At 33.0% G+C, this 13640-nt stretch overlaps 1 protein-coding gene across 2 annotated transcripts; it reads left to right on the top strand.

The window, feature by feature from the left end:
* Window positions 1–2058: 2058 nt before the first annotated feature.
* On the top strand, window positions 2059–13329 carry LOC145597852 (protein arginine N-methyltransferase 1.6-like). Of its 2 annotated transcripts, none has more exons than XR_014103432.1 (14): window positions 2059–2329; window positions 2544–2778; window positions 3436–3561; window positions 5284–5448; window positions 5531–5649; window positions 5724–5809; window positions 6054–6322; window positions 6788–7024; window positions 7235–7308; window positions 7569–7615; window positions 8035–8128; window positions 8200–8349; window positions 8481–8555; window positions 12403–12476. XR_014103432.1 is itself a non-coding variant. In XM_081654108.1 (14 exons), the coding sequence occupies exons 1-14, from the start codon at window positions 2106–2108 to the stop codon at window positions 12770–12772; spliced, it is 2109 nt and encodes a 702-aa protein (XP_081510234.1). In that variant the 5' UTR covers window positions 2059–2105; the 3' UTR covers window positions 12773–13329. The 2 variants fall into 2 exon arrangements, 1 of the variants encoding a protein (XP_081510234.1); XM_081654108.1 differs by lacking the exon at window positions 7569–7615 and adding an exon at window positions 12615–13329 and having other exon boundaries at window positions 12403–12499.
* The last annotated feature ends 311 nt before the right edge of the window (window positions 13330–13640 follow it).

The raw sequence follows: 13640 nt of genomic DNA, 5'->3' as shown, positions 1-13640 counted from the left end.
TTAACAAAAAAGCTTTTAAAAGGTTTTTTCGCAAAATGTTGCATTTAAAAGGTTTTTTTTGGCAAATTTGCCTTATTTTTACTACCTGAAATTATCCTATCTATATAAAGTGAAAGGGGTTTTGGGTGATAAATTTCACTTTCTCAAAATACCCCTCTCATTTTTGTCTTTTTTTTAAGAAAAAAAATACCATCCTTTAAAAAAAACCAAAAAAACTACTCCCATCTAAAAAAAACTAACACAATACCATCATTTTGTAAAAACTACCATCTAAAAAACTAACATGTGAAAAAAAAAAAAAAAAATCTATTTGAAAAAACCAAAGAATTATACTTGATAGATTCACACGCACGAATGTTCGTGCGTCTCTAAACTTGTTTATTTAAGAAAAGTGAGTCTTACCTTTCAAAAAAACCAAAAAAAAAAAAAAAAAAAAAGTGAGTCTTATGTGATTTAAAACACTTACAATGGGGGGCGTTTGGAATGTGGGGAATAGGAATTTGGGGATTAAAATGTGGGAATGAGATTGGGAATTGATTGTTGGGAATATAGAAAAACATGACAATACTTTGTTTGGGTAGTGGATGGGAATAGATGGGGAATAAATAACAAAAATACAATATTACCCTTACTAATTTTTCTCCTCTATTTTTTTCATTAATGGCAAAAATGTCATTTTCTACTTATTCCCATTCCCACCCATTTATTACCTACCCTCCCTAGGTAATAAAATGGTGGGAATTCACCCTATTTATTCCGACTCCCATTCCCTACTTTAATTCCATTCCCATTTAACAAACAAGAGATTTTGTTTTATTTGGGATTAAAATTCTCATTCCCACCCTCAATTCCCATTTGCCAAACACCCCTGGAGGAAAGAGATGGTTAAGAGTATAATTTAGTAGGCTATGGGATTATAATAAGAATGATAGTACAACTTTTAACATAAAATAAGTGTGTTGCAACTATTGTGACATTTCTATTTTAGGGAAGTGTTACAACTATAAATAAATAAATAAATAATAAAAAAAACGGAGGAAGTATGTTTTACTAAATTATACTAAACTCATTTTAGCTGAGTTGAAAATAATTTTACTTAAATTATTTTTATTTAGTTTTATTTTTTGTAAGATAAAGTGAATAGGGTCTTACTCGTTGGTGAACCAGGTGAAAATGTAGAATTAGAATTTATATATATACATATATATAAATTGAAGAAAAATGAGTTGATGGAAATGGGAATAATGGGAATGAGAATATTTAGTGTGAATTCAGTAATCCAAACCATTTTATTATATAGAAATGGTAGAAAATAAATAAATAGGAATGAACATAGGTATAAAATGACATTTTTGCCATTATTAAAGAGAATCGAAAAAAATGTCAACAAGGACATTTTTGCAAATGTCATATGGTTTAGAGAAAAGACGAAGTCAATGCAAGAAAACTTTAGACAATGCCGGGAAATAAAGGGGAGGTTTCATCTTACAAAAAAAAGGTTGTGATGTTTTTTTAACAAAAAAAAGCTTTTAAAAGTTTTTTTTCTAACAATTTTTTCACTTTTTTTTAAGTTTAAGGGCTTGTCTGGCACTGTTTTTTGTTTTCAATTTTTTAATTCTATAAAAATAAAAAACTTAAAATAGAAAACAAGAAAAAAAAAAAAGGTTCTTTAACTTTTCAATTCTCAAGTTTTCAAAATTATTATTATGATTTTAATAAGGTTGACCAATTTAAAATTTATTATTAAATGACATGTATTACATCCCTACCTCATAACAAGTTTTACTAAACTTTTATGAATAGTGCATGGACATTTCTATCCCTAAAAATGTTTGTTTACATATTTGCCCCTATTTGCTTTCAAAAGTCTTAGGGGCCGTTTGGTTAGCAAATGGGGAAAGGAAATGCTTAAATTCATGTTCTATCCAATACATTTCATAAACCAATCCAATTTCTAACTCATTTGAAGCGAACTGAAGTGATTGAAGCTAAAGTGAATTGAATGAATTTAAGTAAATTTTTTTTCAAAAAAAAACCCTAACCGTAGCCCGTAGGTGGTGTAGTGCAATTTTGTCCCAAAACCCAAATTAGAGTGAGTCCGAGGCATGAGGTCTGGGCCAACTCAGCGAATCTTCCAGCTGAAATTCGACGCTCTCACCGGCAAATCGGAGTGGGTGGTTGTGGAAGGAGACGATGAAGATGATGTTTCCTCAGTGGATTTGGCTACAACCTCGTATCTCGATATGCTTAACGACACCACCAGAAACAAAGCTTATCGTCAAGCCATTGACAACACTGTCACTCGACCTTGTAATGTCCTCGATATTGGGTAATCAATTTTAACTTTCACTCGCTTCCTATTGCTTTGTTTGGTATCCCAATACTCCTGTTTGGAAATTAATTTTGCATTTCTGTTTATATACTTTGGCAGTTATATGCTTTTACAGTTATTGGTATGGTACTTGTAATAGTTTTTGTACTGTATTGAGCTGAAACATTCTGTCTCTTATCTTTTGTTGTTTTGAATGTGGTGGTATGTCCAGTGCTGGCACTGGACTGCTATCGATGATGGCTGCACGCGCAATGGGATCAGCTGACTGCACTGCGGCTGGTGATGACAAAGGAAGGGTGGTTGCATGTGAGTCTTACCTTCCGATGGCAAAGTTGATGAGAAAAGTTGTGCATTCCAATGGTATGACCAAGAACATACATGTCATCAACAAGCGCTCTGATGAACTAAAAGTCGGAGTTGATATCTGTACCCCAGCTGATATACTTGTGGGTATATTAAACTTAATCTCTTTCTGATTCTATATTTTTTGTTGGCTGTGATTATCTACCTGAAAGATAATGGTATAAGCTTTAAGCTGTGGGATGAAAGCATTGTTTTCTTGGCATGTGCCTTAGTGTCTCGGCACATTATTATTTAGTAACAATACTTTTGAGACCTCTATAGTCAGCTAGCTTAGGCATCTAATATAAATTAGGCTCTTATACTTTTCCTACCTTTTTCTTACATTGCACTCTGGTTGTATGCCATGTACAGCGCCGTGTTTCAGACTTCTTCCATAGGGGCTCTGTTTTTACAGCCTTCTACAGGCTAGGTTATTTCTGGAAAACCATTTAGTTCCATTCCATTTTGTATTGAATCCTTTTAATTGTCTAAGGAGGCTTTGCTACACTTCCATACTCAAGTATAGTCAAACAACATATTTTCTATTTCTTCATTGTCACATCCTCATAAAACACGTCACAACTCACCTGAACTTCAGTAACCTATTCTTTCAACCTAAAACATGCAACCTCAAATTTCTTGACAGATCTTGTGCTTGCAGTCATTCTTCTTCTGCTTTCTTGAAATAAAATCTTTGCAACTAGACTGCATAACAAATGAATTTTAATGTCTCTTACTGTTTGTGGAATACTGAATTGTAGGTTAGTGAGATCCTAGATTCAGAATTATTGGGAGAAGGATTAATACCTACTTTGCAAAATGCACATGATGAGCTACTGGTGGAGAATCCTGATACTGTCCCATACCGAGCAGTTACTTATGGCCAGGTAAGATATTTAAAAACCTTCTTCTTGCTTATCCAAGCCTGTTTAATCAGATTTCCTTTGATATTCCCCCTATTTTTGTGTATATAGTTTATACTAGAAGCTTGTAACCTTATTGTTTGTGACTTTGCGCACTTTAGGTCTGAAATTTTCTTGAGAGAAAAAAAAAAAGTCACATGGTTTGAGATACCAAGTCTGCCTATAATCAACTTGCCAAATGATTAGTACTTAAACACCGTGGAGGTACAAAGTGATATTAGCTGGTGACGACCTTAAAAACTTGTAAATTTATGTAAGATGAAGTAGGGTATTATTGACAATGGATCAGGATTGCCTGAATTTGCTTGTTGGCGATTTGAGATATATGTTCAGATCCTCTGAACTGAATCGAAGTGCGTCAAGCTAGATAAGGATTTAGTTCAACTTATTAAAATTTATGCCTGGCGATCAACAATCCTAGGAGAGCTTTTTATTTACTTATAGGTAAACACTTTATTTGAAAATTATTATACGGGTTATGTTTTGTTATCAATTATAGTATTAGTACTGAAGCTATAATGCTCTCTTCAAAACTTATTTACGCTTTAATATGTGGGGTAAAGGCTTGCATCCCATGACTTTGAGGTCAGGGATCAAGTCTCATTAGGCATTCTTTGGGGATGGGATTCCCCCCATCCTCAAGGTTCCATATGCTACGATGAGTGGGTTATCTCTTGAGGTGAAAGGCCACACCAAGGCCCATCCTTATGCCTGATCCAAAAAAAAAAAAATGGCGTGGTTTTATCTTACCAATTTACTGTTCCCTTTATCAAAATTAGCTACCAATTTACTATTAACCGCAAATAATTTTGGGATTAAGGCTTTGTTGTTGTTGTTGTTGTGTACAATGTATGGATGCCCATATTATATGTAACCTATTCAGGCAGCACATAAACCACATACCCACTTACCTTTGCCCTGTTTTCTTCATCACCATGTACTCCCTATGTAATATATATTTTTTTTGATGTAACACTTTGACCCATGCACAGTTATAAGTGGTTGAGTTGAATTTGTTAAAAAATGTTACGTGGGGTTTGTTAGGGAATTAAAAATAATTAAAAAGAGGTATTGGGCTAATAGTTTATTCAAAAGTTAGCTTGTGAAAGAATATAAATCATAAATAAGTATGAGTGGGTGAGAGTTAGGATCATTAGAGGAATAATACAAAAGTATGAGTGGGTAGAAGTGTTGCATCTAAAAAAAATGGCCATATAGTCCTGAAACAAGCAAAATAACAAAATCTCTTTTGTCATGATTTAATCAAAATCAACTTCAAAGTAAACAACAGTATTTCAAAATTAGGCGTAAGAAATACAACCCCCAAACTCTGTTTTCATTTGTTTTGCGATCTCCTTAAAGAGGAGAGATGTTGGTTGCATTATATCAGCTCTTAATGCGTAATCGACTTCTTGGTCTCGAGATACATTATATACTTGAAACACTTTCATGGTTTCTTGCAATACCCCTCATATTATATATAGCTACCCCTTTTTATACTTACAGTAGCCCTTATTAAGTTATTATTGAATTTTATACTGTGTTTTCAGTTTTCACTATTAGACATGTTTTTCAGAGGATCCCTCCCGTAAAATATATATATGGCAACTCTTTATAACCTTTCAAACCATTTTAGGTTATAGGTTATCTATATTGTTGTCTAACAAAGTGCAACTTTGTCCTCAGCTAGTTGAAAGCAGTTTTTTATGGAGGCTGCATGATCTCTATAGCAATGAGATTTGTGCATCAGATGGCATTCGTCTTGTTCCAACTGAACACAGTTCCATTTTGGGTGTCAAACCACAGCAGTACCCCATGCATTGTGACCCATTGCAAGAAGAATTAAAGCTGGTATAACTGTATTTTCAATTCTGCCTGAAAAATTTTCATAGTCTCATACCTGAGATAAGTATTTGATATAACATCCGTCCAGCTTTCAGAACCCTTCAAGATTTTTGAATTTGACTTTTGGAAACGGCCAAGCAGTCATGGGGAGGCTGAGGTACTCGTAGAGGCAGCTACTAGTGGAAGTGTAAATGCTGTTCTCTCCTGGTATATCATCTCAGAAGCTGAATCAATTGTCTTATCTTTTTGCTCACTCAAAATAGGATCTTATACTTTTTTAGGTGGGTACTTCAGCTTGATAAAGAAGGAACAGTGTTTTACTCTACTGCACCAAAGTGGATCAAACTTTTACAGACAGAATTTTCAGGTACTTTAATCATCATTGACTATGCTAGTATATTGGTGAGAAAGGTTTTCATGCACATGTTTGAGATTTTCGAATGTCTTACTTCTGCTATTTTCGCAACTGTCACTAACATATGACCTTATTGGAACAGTGCGTTAGTGGTTTTATATCAATAATAAGATTATAATCCTGCTTCCTGTTGCTATTTGTAAAAGCTCTTTTTTATATTTATCTTACATGCTGACTAAATTTGTCAATATGCCAGGTAATGGGAATTGGTGTGACCACTGGAAACAATGTGTTTGGTTTGTCCCAGGAAAAGGATTATCTGTATCCAAGGGTGAAAATATTCAGTTGCTTGCCGTCCACTCGGATATAAGTATTTCTTATAGCCTCCGGGTTGAAAGCCAAAGAACTAAGAAAGAGCACATTATTCGCAAAGATGATTTCCAGCTTACTTTGTCACCTGAAAAAATTGCTACTTACTCTGATGATAATTGGAGGCATTATGTGTCACTTGCTTTACAAAATGCTGTAAGGGCTTGATTGCATTATTCGTCTCCTCAATGTTCTATGGGTTCATCATTTGTTGTAAAACTGTTCAATGCTAATGACAATATAAACCATATGATGAAGTATCACAATAATGTGGATAGCATATTCAAAATTTCCATTTGTAGGATGGACTTTAGACTTTGTATTTACTTGATAAAATTGGTGAAGTCTATAGGTTTGGTCTTCACTAGGTTGTATACTTGTATGATCATTGTGTGCTTTAAGGAGAAAAACTGCCAGTGTATCTACACCATGTTATTCATGTGATTTGTCTGTGCTGGAGTTACTATTTGGTACGAAAAAACAACTATTAATGTTGGAGTTACTGAAATGTTGTTTTGGTTGTATGTTAATGGTGTATGTTCATTTTATTGAGTCCCCCCCCCCCCCCCCCCTCCTCTTTCCTTGTTTCCCGAGTTAATATAAATTTCCCCCCATTTGCAGTTGTGCAGAAAAGATTCCCCGTTGTGTTTTGTTCTGGATGATAGTATTTTTTTAGCCACAGCCATTGCTCATCTTTGCAAAACTTCCCGTGTAATGTTGTTGTTTCCTGGGTTGCGAGAGAGAGGTTTGCAGTATCTGCAAGCTACTGCTGAAACAAATCAGTTTTCTGCTGACTGTCTGAAGCTTCTTGACCACCGATTAGAGTGCATGTCTATACATGACACAGATGGGAAGAAGGTAGCCATGGCAAATTTTTTCATCGTACAACAATGATTTTTCTCGAATTCATGCCATAGTTCTCAATCCTTTTAAATTTTGGCATAATTTGCGTTTATAATACCTCTGTTTGCTTACGTTTGCTTCCTCTCTGACTGAAGTTGAGCATTTAGATTTGGATTTCCTGACTGAATCTGTTAGTTAATGTTGCTTATTTTCCTTTCTGTGTAGATTGACCTGTTGGCTGGAGAGCCATTCTACTATGGTTCTGAGACATGTCTTCCATGGAAAAATCTGCGATTTTGGTGACTATATTGCTACCTTTTCTGATTTTTTAAACTGCTTGTAGCTCTTTGATAGGATCTGGATAATGGTTTTCTACCACCCTGGATAATGGTTCAATTACGTTCTTAAGTTCTAAAATTTATAATCTTCAAGAAAGATCAAAGTACATTTTGTAGTTTAAATCTGCAATTTCTTTGAATATACCAAAACATGGAGAAAGAAAGAGAAATAGTCTGCTTAGTATGACTGTATGGTTCATCACTTTCCACATGCAACACAGGATTTGGACCCAAGCTAGGGGAGTGAAGAGGGAAAATATATCCAAAGGTTCCACTTTCCTCTTCTGTTTGATGCTTAGCTTTGACCGAGCATTTGCTTATGACAGAGTTACTCTTAACACCTCAAAATAGAGAATGTTATCAATGTAAATCACTGCTTAATTTCCTAGTATGATGTTCAATTTTAATTGTTCTTACTTTAATACTTCCTCCGTCTAAAATTTGCAACACATCCTTTTATACAATTATATAGAAACTGCATCTACGTGAAGTTCAAATCTAGTTGCTGGTGTACAATTCCATATACTTCTATCCCTATCTATTCTGAGCTTCTATTAGTATACGGTCGGTACAATGCTAGACTTTCAGCCCTTCTTATATATGAAATACATGCTAGTCACCATCTCATGATTCTTATTTAAATATTGACTTTTTCCTGCATTGACTATATTTGTGATATGAATATAGGAAAGAAAGGACAAGGCTTGAAGGAATATTGTCCAAAGATGCTATTGTCATTCCCTGCAAAGGAATTTTACGAGTTTGTTCCATGTTTCTCCCGGTAAGAGCCCTGATATATGTTTATTGTTGGTATGTTGGGGTGGATATGTGACCTTATGATCTGCTTGTTAGGATCTCTGGAAAAGTCGTTGCAGTCTTGCATATATTGAAGGATTTAATCATTCTGTTGCCAATACCATCCTGGGGGCATGTGGCAACTTGCCATCTCCTCAGGAGGGTCCTATGCTGCCGTTCTTTGTCTGGCAAAGTGGGGAATCTAAGGTATAGATACCACTTCCTCAACCCCCTTACGGCCTTACCCCCTCAAACCTTTCATTTTGAATTAATGGTTTTTATTTTTTTTTATTTTTTTATTTTTATTTTTTATTTTTTTAACCTTATGTTATCCGCAGGAACTGAGTGAGAGGTTGACACTGATGGAATTTGACTTCTCAAAACCTATGAGTTCTTGCTCTGGTAAAGCGAAGGTACACACTCTATGCATCTTCTGCTCAGGTGTAAAAATCATGTTTTTAGAGTAACATTCCCTGCAAAGGAATTTTTGAATTTCTAGCTTTTAAAACTATATAATTTGAATTGCTTGGATGTAAAAATCATGTTTTTAGAGTAACACTAGATGAAGCCCATGCGATACACGGTTTGTTTGAATTTTTTAAAATAATTTTTTTTTATTTATATGCTAAAATTCCTTATATCAAAAGATTATAATTTATATTTAATTGATATAAACTTAAAATTCTCATTCGTCAATTTTGCTTACGTGTCATTTGAATTATTTAATTCTAAAATAAAATATTAATCTCTTATTTAATTGGCTACGGTTAAAATTTATAATCCTACGTGGCGCGCTAAGAAAATTAAATCCTACGTGGCTCTCTATAAACTCGGGGAAAAACTCCCCTTTATATATATATATATATATATATATATATATATATATATTAGATTACTGGCAAAAGATATTTTAGACATTTTGTATACCTTATAAATTGTGTTAGTTGTACTCGAGCATGAGTGTTGGACATGAGTGTATGTTTTACTCATTGAGAATAAATATTTTAAGAATTAGGAATTGCATAGGTAACTTGGACATGGGCATCTGGACATGACACACACCAATAAAATGTTCTTAGACTCCAATATGCCTTTGTGCACAAACAAACATATAGAGGAGTGAGACAGAGAGAAGGATGGAATTGTGGTGAGAGATAACAAATGTTATCAGTTTAAATAATTGATGATCAACGTGTATTTTGAGAGAACTTTCTCAATCATTGGTATTTGGAAATCTCATTCACGAATTGATAATCCTCCCCTTTTCGATGTCATTTTGTTTCTCTCAAGCCCACAAAGTAGTCCAATAATTTAAAGCGCAATCCGCAATCGACATCTTCTATATATTATACTACTAGATTAGTACCTGCGCGTTGCACGGTGGTTGATTAGTAATTTTTCTATATTTCCTTTTTATCTTTTGTTGTTTATAACTTTCTAAAATGATTTGCAGCCCGTTTTATGTGTGACCACTTATAAAAAATAAAAATAAAGTATTTCCTGTAACATTGACCAAGTAACCCCTATAATGCATTACCGAGTAACCTCTATAAAACTGATCGAGTAACCCTTATTACATTAACGAAGTGACCCCTTTAACACTAACCAAGTAACCCCTTTAACAATAACCAAACAACCCCTATTACACTAACAAAGTAACTCCTTTAATGGTTGGCCACACGGTGGCCAGCTATATAAGACTTTGTAAATGATTTGACTCGTTATTTTTTTTAAAAAAATTGTTATATATATTAAAAAACATGTACATAGTCTTTTTTTTTTTTTTTTTAATTTTATAATTTTTTTTTTTATTAAAAAAAATGGTTACTATTTAATGTTGCATCATATTGTAGTATTTACTATGTTATTATAGAAAAATTGTTATTTTTTTAATGTTGCATCATATTGTAATATTTACTATGTTATTATAAAATAATTGTTATTATTTAATATTGCATCATATTGTAATATTTACTATGTTATTATTCCCTAAAAAAAAATTATTTACTATGTTATTAAATATATACTAAAATGATGGTTAGATTAAATATATATTTAATGTTGTATAATTCATTAAGTTTATACGTTTAGAGTAGAAGCTAAATAAATGTGTATTTACTATTCAAGAAAAATAAATTTGGAGGGAAAATTTTTAATGAGAATTTGACACGTAAGCACTTCAAGGAATTGATGACATCAGCAAAATTTTGTTTTAGTAATAGTTAATAGATAAGACAAGCAAATTAATGTGAGGATGACAAATGTCACTCTCTCATTCGTTTGTCTTATGTATAGAATAAATCTTTGTACTCCGTATATACTATTTACCTATTTAGCTGTAATGATTTTTGTTAAATTTTAGCCAAGATGTCTACACTCTACATTAGATCTTCATGATTTCCTACCAAATGTATCAAAAAAATATACTATGTATATTGCAGGTCTTGCGTATTAATTTTTATTGTATAACCATACTCAAATACTTCAAATAACTCATAATTTCCTTACAATCTTTATTCCAATAATTTACAAATGACATCAAGTTTAGGTATAAATAATTTGAATAAATAGAATAAAGTAACAAAAGGTAACTAAATATTCTCATATTTAAAAAGCCTAACATTGTTATTTTGCTAAAAATAAAACAAAATCAAGTGTAAAATTTAGCTTGAGACTTAATTACTAACATAATTAATAAAATAATTTGGAGAATCATTACCAAAATAATCAATAATATATCTTACTCCTGTTTACCCAAATTCTAACCATTTCCACTTATCTTAATCATCTTACCCCTCGCTATATACACCATTTTTACACACTCTTACTTATCCATCTTTTTTATACACTCACCCACCTATCAACCAATTCTCTTTTACATTATTCGTATCTTTCTTTTGTTCACTTTGTTTTTTTATTAACATTTCCTAGAAACAAGAATCTACACTATATGAGTTGAACTTGTTAAAAAAAATTCTGGGAACAAATGGAGTAATATTTTTATTATTTAAGTATTATTTCCTCTATTTTTGATTCACAATACAATTAAAAATTTCGCACAAAATGTCAAAGTATTTTCACTCAAAAATTTATACTTACTGTGATAAACTAAATGTCGCTGCTATTTGCTCTTAAACCTGTAGAATCATTTTTAATCCTTGACTAATAAAAGGCAAATTTACATCATAAACACATGGGAATTAATTGCATATGTATCATGTCAGTTGTGGCATATACCTGTGTGCGTGGTAGCCGTGGTACCATGTTTAAGCTTAAGAGAGAGAGGGAGAGAGAAAGAGGGGTGATAAAATAGGGTAAGTTATTAAGAGGTTCCATAACTTTATTGCTGTTCAATTGGAGAAAAGAAAAGGGGAGGAGAGAAAAATTCATGAGCATAGAGACTAATTTACTCAAGACTTTTCATTTTTCTTCCAAATATTTCCAATTTTGGAGAGATTTGATTATTAAGGAATGAGGGAAGAAATTTTAACCCATTTTCCCCTTCATTACCATCACCCCAAAAGTGTCTTCCTCCTTTTCCCTGTATCCAAACATAGTGTTAATGATGCCAATTGTAGAGATTGTTGACAGGGGGGTCTATTTAGTTTCATTTAGATAGGTTTTTCCATGGTTTTTTATTTTATTTTTATATTCTTTGTAATAAATGGTTGTATTTTAAGCTTAATTAAATTCCAATTCAATTGCTCCTTGTGTTTTAGCTTCTTTCTAGCTAGCTATTTACCACTAAGTTTATTGGTCGTGGAGACGGTAATATTATTCTATGCAATTAAACTAATGTATGTTTAATTTAAAAATTATTAATATAAGCTTTAAGTCTAGATGGCCAGATCTTGGAAAACTATCTTGTAAGAAATGTGAGGATTAAGACAATTCTAAAATGCCAAGATAGTTTGAGAATTTTGTTAAACCTCAGTGTAGCCATTTCCCTATCTAATTTTTTTAGGGGGAAAAAACTACTCATATATTTGTAGAGGTGATCCTATTGCGATGTACAATTTAGCTTGCCTGAACGATACATATGTTTCCTATTCGTCATAGCCTGAGCTTTGGGGGGCGGTTCTCATCAGAAAGTAGCAGATCAGATGGCTAAATGGAATTGTTTGCTTCCTTCTTAGCCAACAATGCCATCCCTTTTACTTTTTTTTTTTTTTTCGCTGGAAGCATTTTTAGAACATAAAAATTTTGCATTATGACTATGCATGAAAGTTGACTTCATATGAACATTCTTCTATACTACAGGTTAAGTTTACTAGGACTGGTATATGCCATGGCTTTGTTCTTTGGATTGATTGGGTATTAAGTGCAGAAAACGATATTGTTGTATCAACTGGCCCAGGTATTAAGCATTAGTAGATAAACTTCCTTGTGAAATATTACATCCTTTTTTACATCATTACATTTATGTTATTAAAGCAATTGGACATATTGACTGATTTGCTTGTATACACCAGATCATAGACAATGGAAGCAAGGGGTAAAGCTGTTAAAAACCCCTGTGGCTGTCAGTAGTCAGGATCATATGTCTGCTGATGATTTCCATTCAGTGGAAATGGAGGCAAGTTTTGATTCGGCAAATGGTGATCTCATGATTCAATACGTCTTTGTATAATGAGAAGAATTTTTAGCATAAAAGTATATGCATTTGATCTGTCTTTTCTTGCAAAATCCATCTTACACTTGGGTAAGATGGATGCTTTCTATTTTCTTGCCTTTGTAGTTGTCGCAGACCTCAGTAGAAATGTATGTGCGCTTTCAGTGGTCTTTCCCCGCAAATTTGCCAACAGCAGTCTTTCTTGGTTGTCTTTTGTAATTACTACTCCGTATTTATATGCGAGCAAGAAGCCAAGTGAAGAATCTGACAAGGGACTTACAGGGAGAGAAAATTTTAGGTTCACGCCTCTAAAGGTTGGAAAAAACTTGTTTGGACCTTTTCAGTTTTCACAATAAAATTATTGTGGACTTGAGGTCAACCCTCTCTCCAAGGGGCTAGAGGTTTACTGTATTTATAGTATAAACATTATCGGCTTAATCCATATTATGTACCTACAATGATCGGTAGTAGGGAGGAGATGGAGTCTTTGTAACTTGTTCCATCTAAGCTTAATGAAACCCTAAAAACATCATTGGTTATATAATACTACCTCCGGTCCAAGTTAGTTGCAACTTTGGAATATTTTATATCTCACAAATAATACCCAAAGTTGCAACTAACTTGGACCGGAGGTAGTATATAGAGTTGTAGAGTAGAGAGCATGATAATTATTAAATATTCTACGAGATTTTCATAATATTATTTATTTCCTCCCTTTTTCTTTTTTTTTTTTAGTTGCAACACTTTTCTAATATGGAAATGTCATAAAAGTTACAAACCTTATGGCTGCTTGATTATACTCCTAACATCTTAACCTCTTAAGTGTAATATATCATGTGAGGTACACTTTTTTTAAATACCGTGATAAAGTGTGTGTTGCAATTAT

Source organism: Chenopodium album, chromosome 20 (genome assembly GCF_948465745.1).
Source record: "Chenopodium album chromosome 20, dcCheAlbu1.1, whole genome shotgun sequence".
Lineage (NCBI taxonomy): Eukaryota > Viridiplantae > Streptophyta > Magnoliopsida > Caryophyllales > Amaranthaceae > Chenopodium > Chenopodium album.
This window is presented reverse-complemented; position numbering and strand designations above follow the sequence as displayed.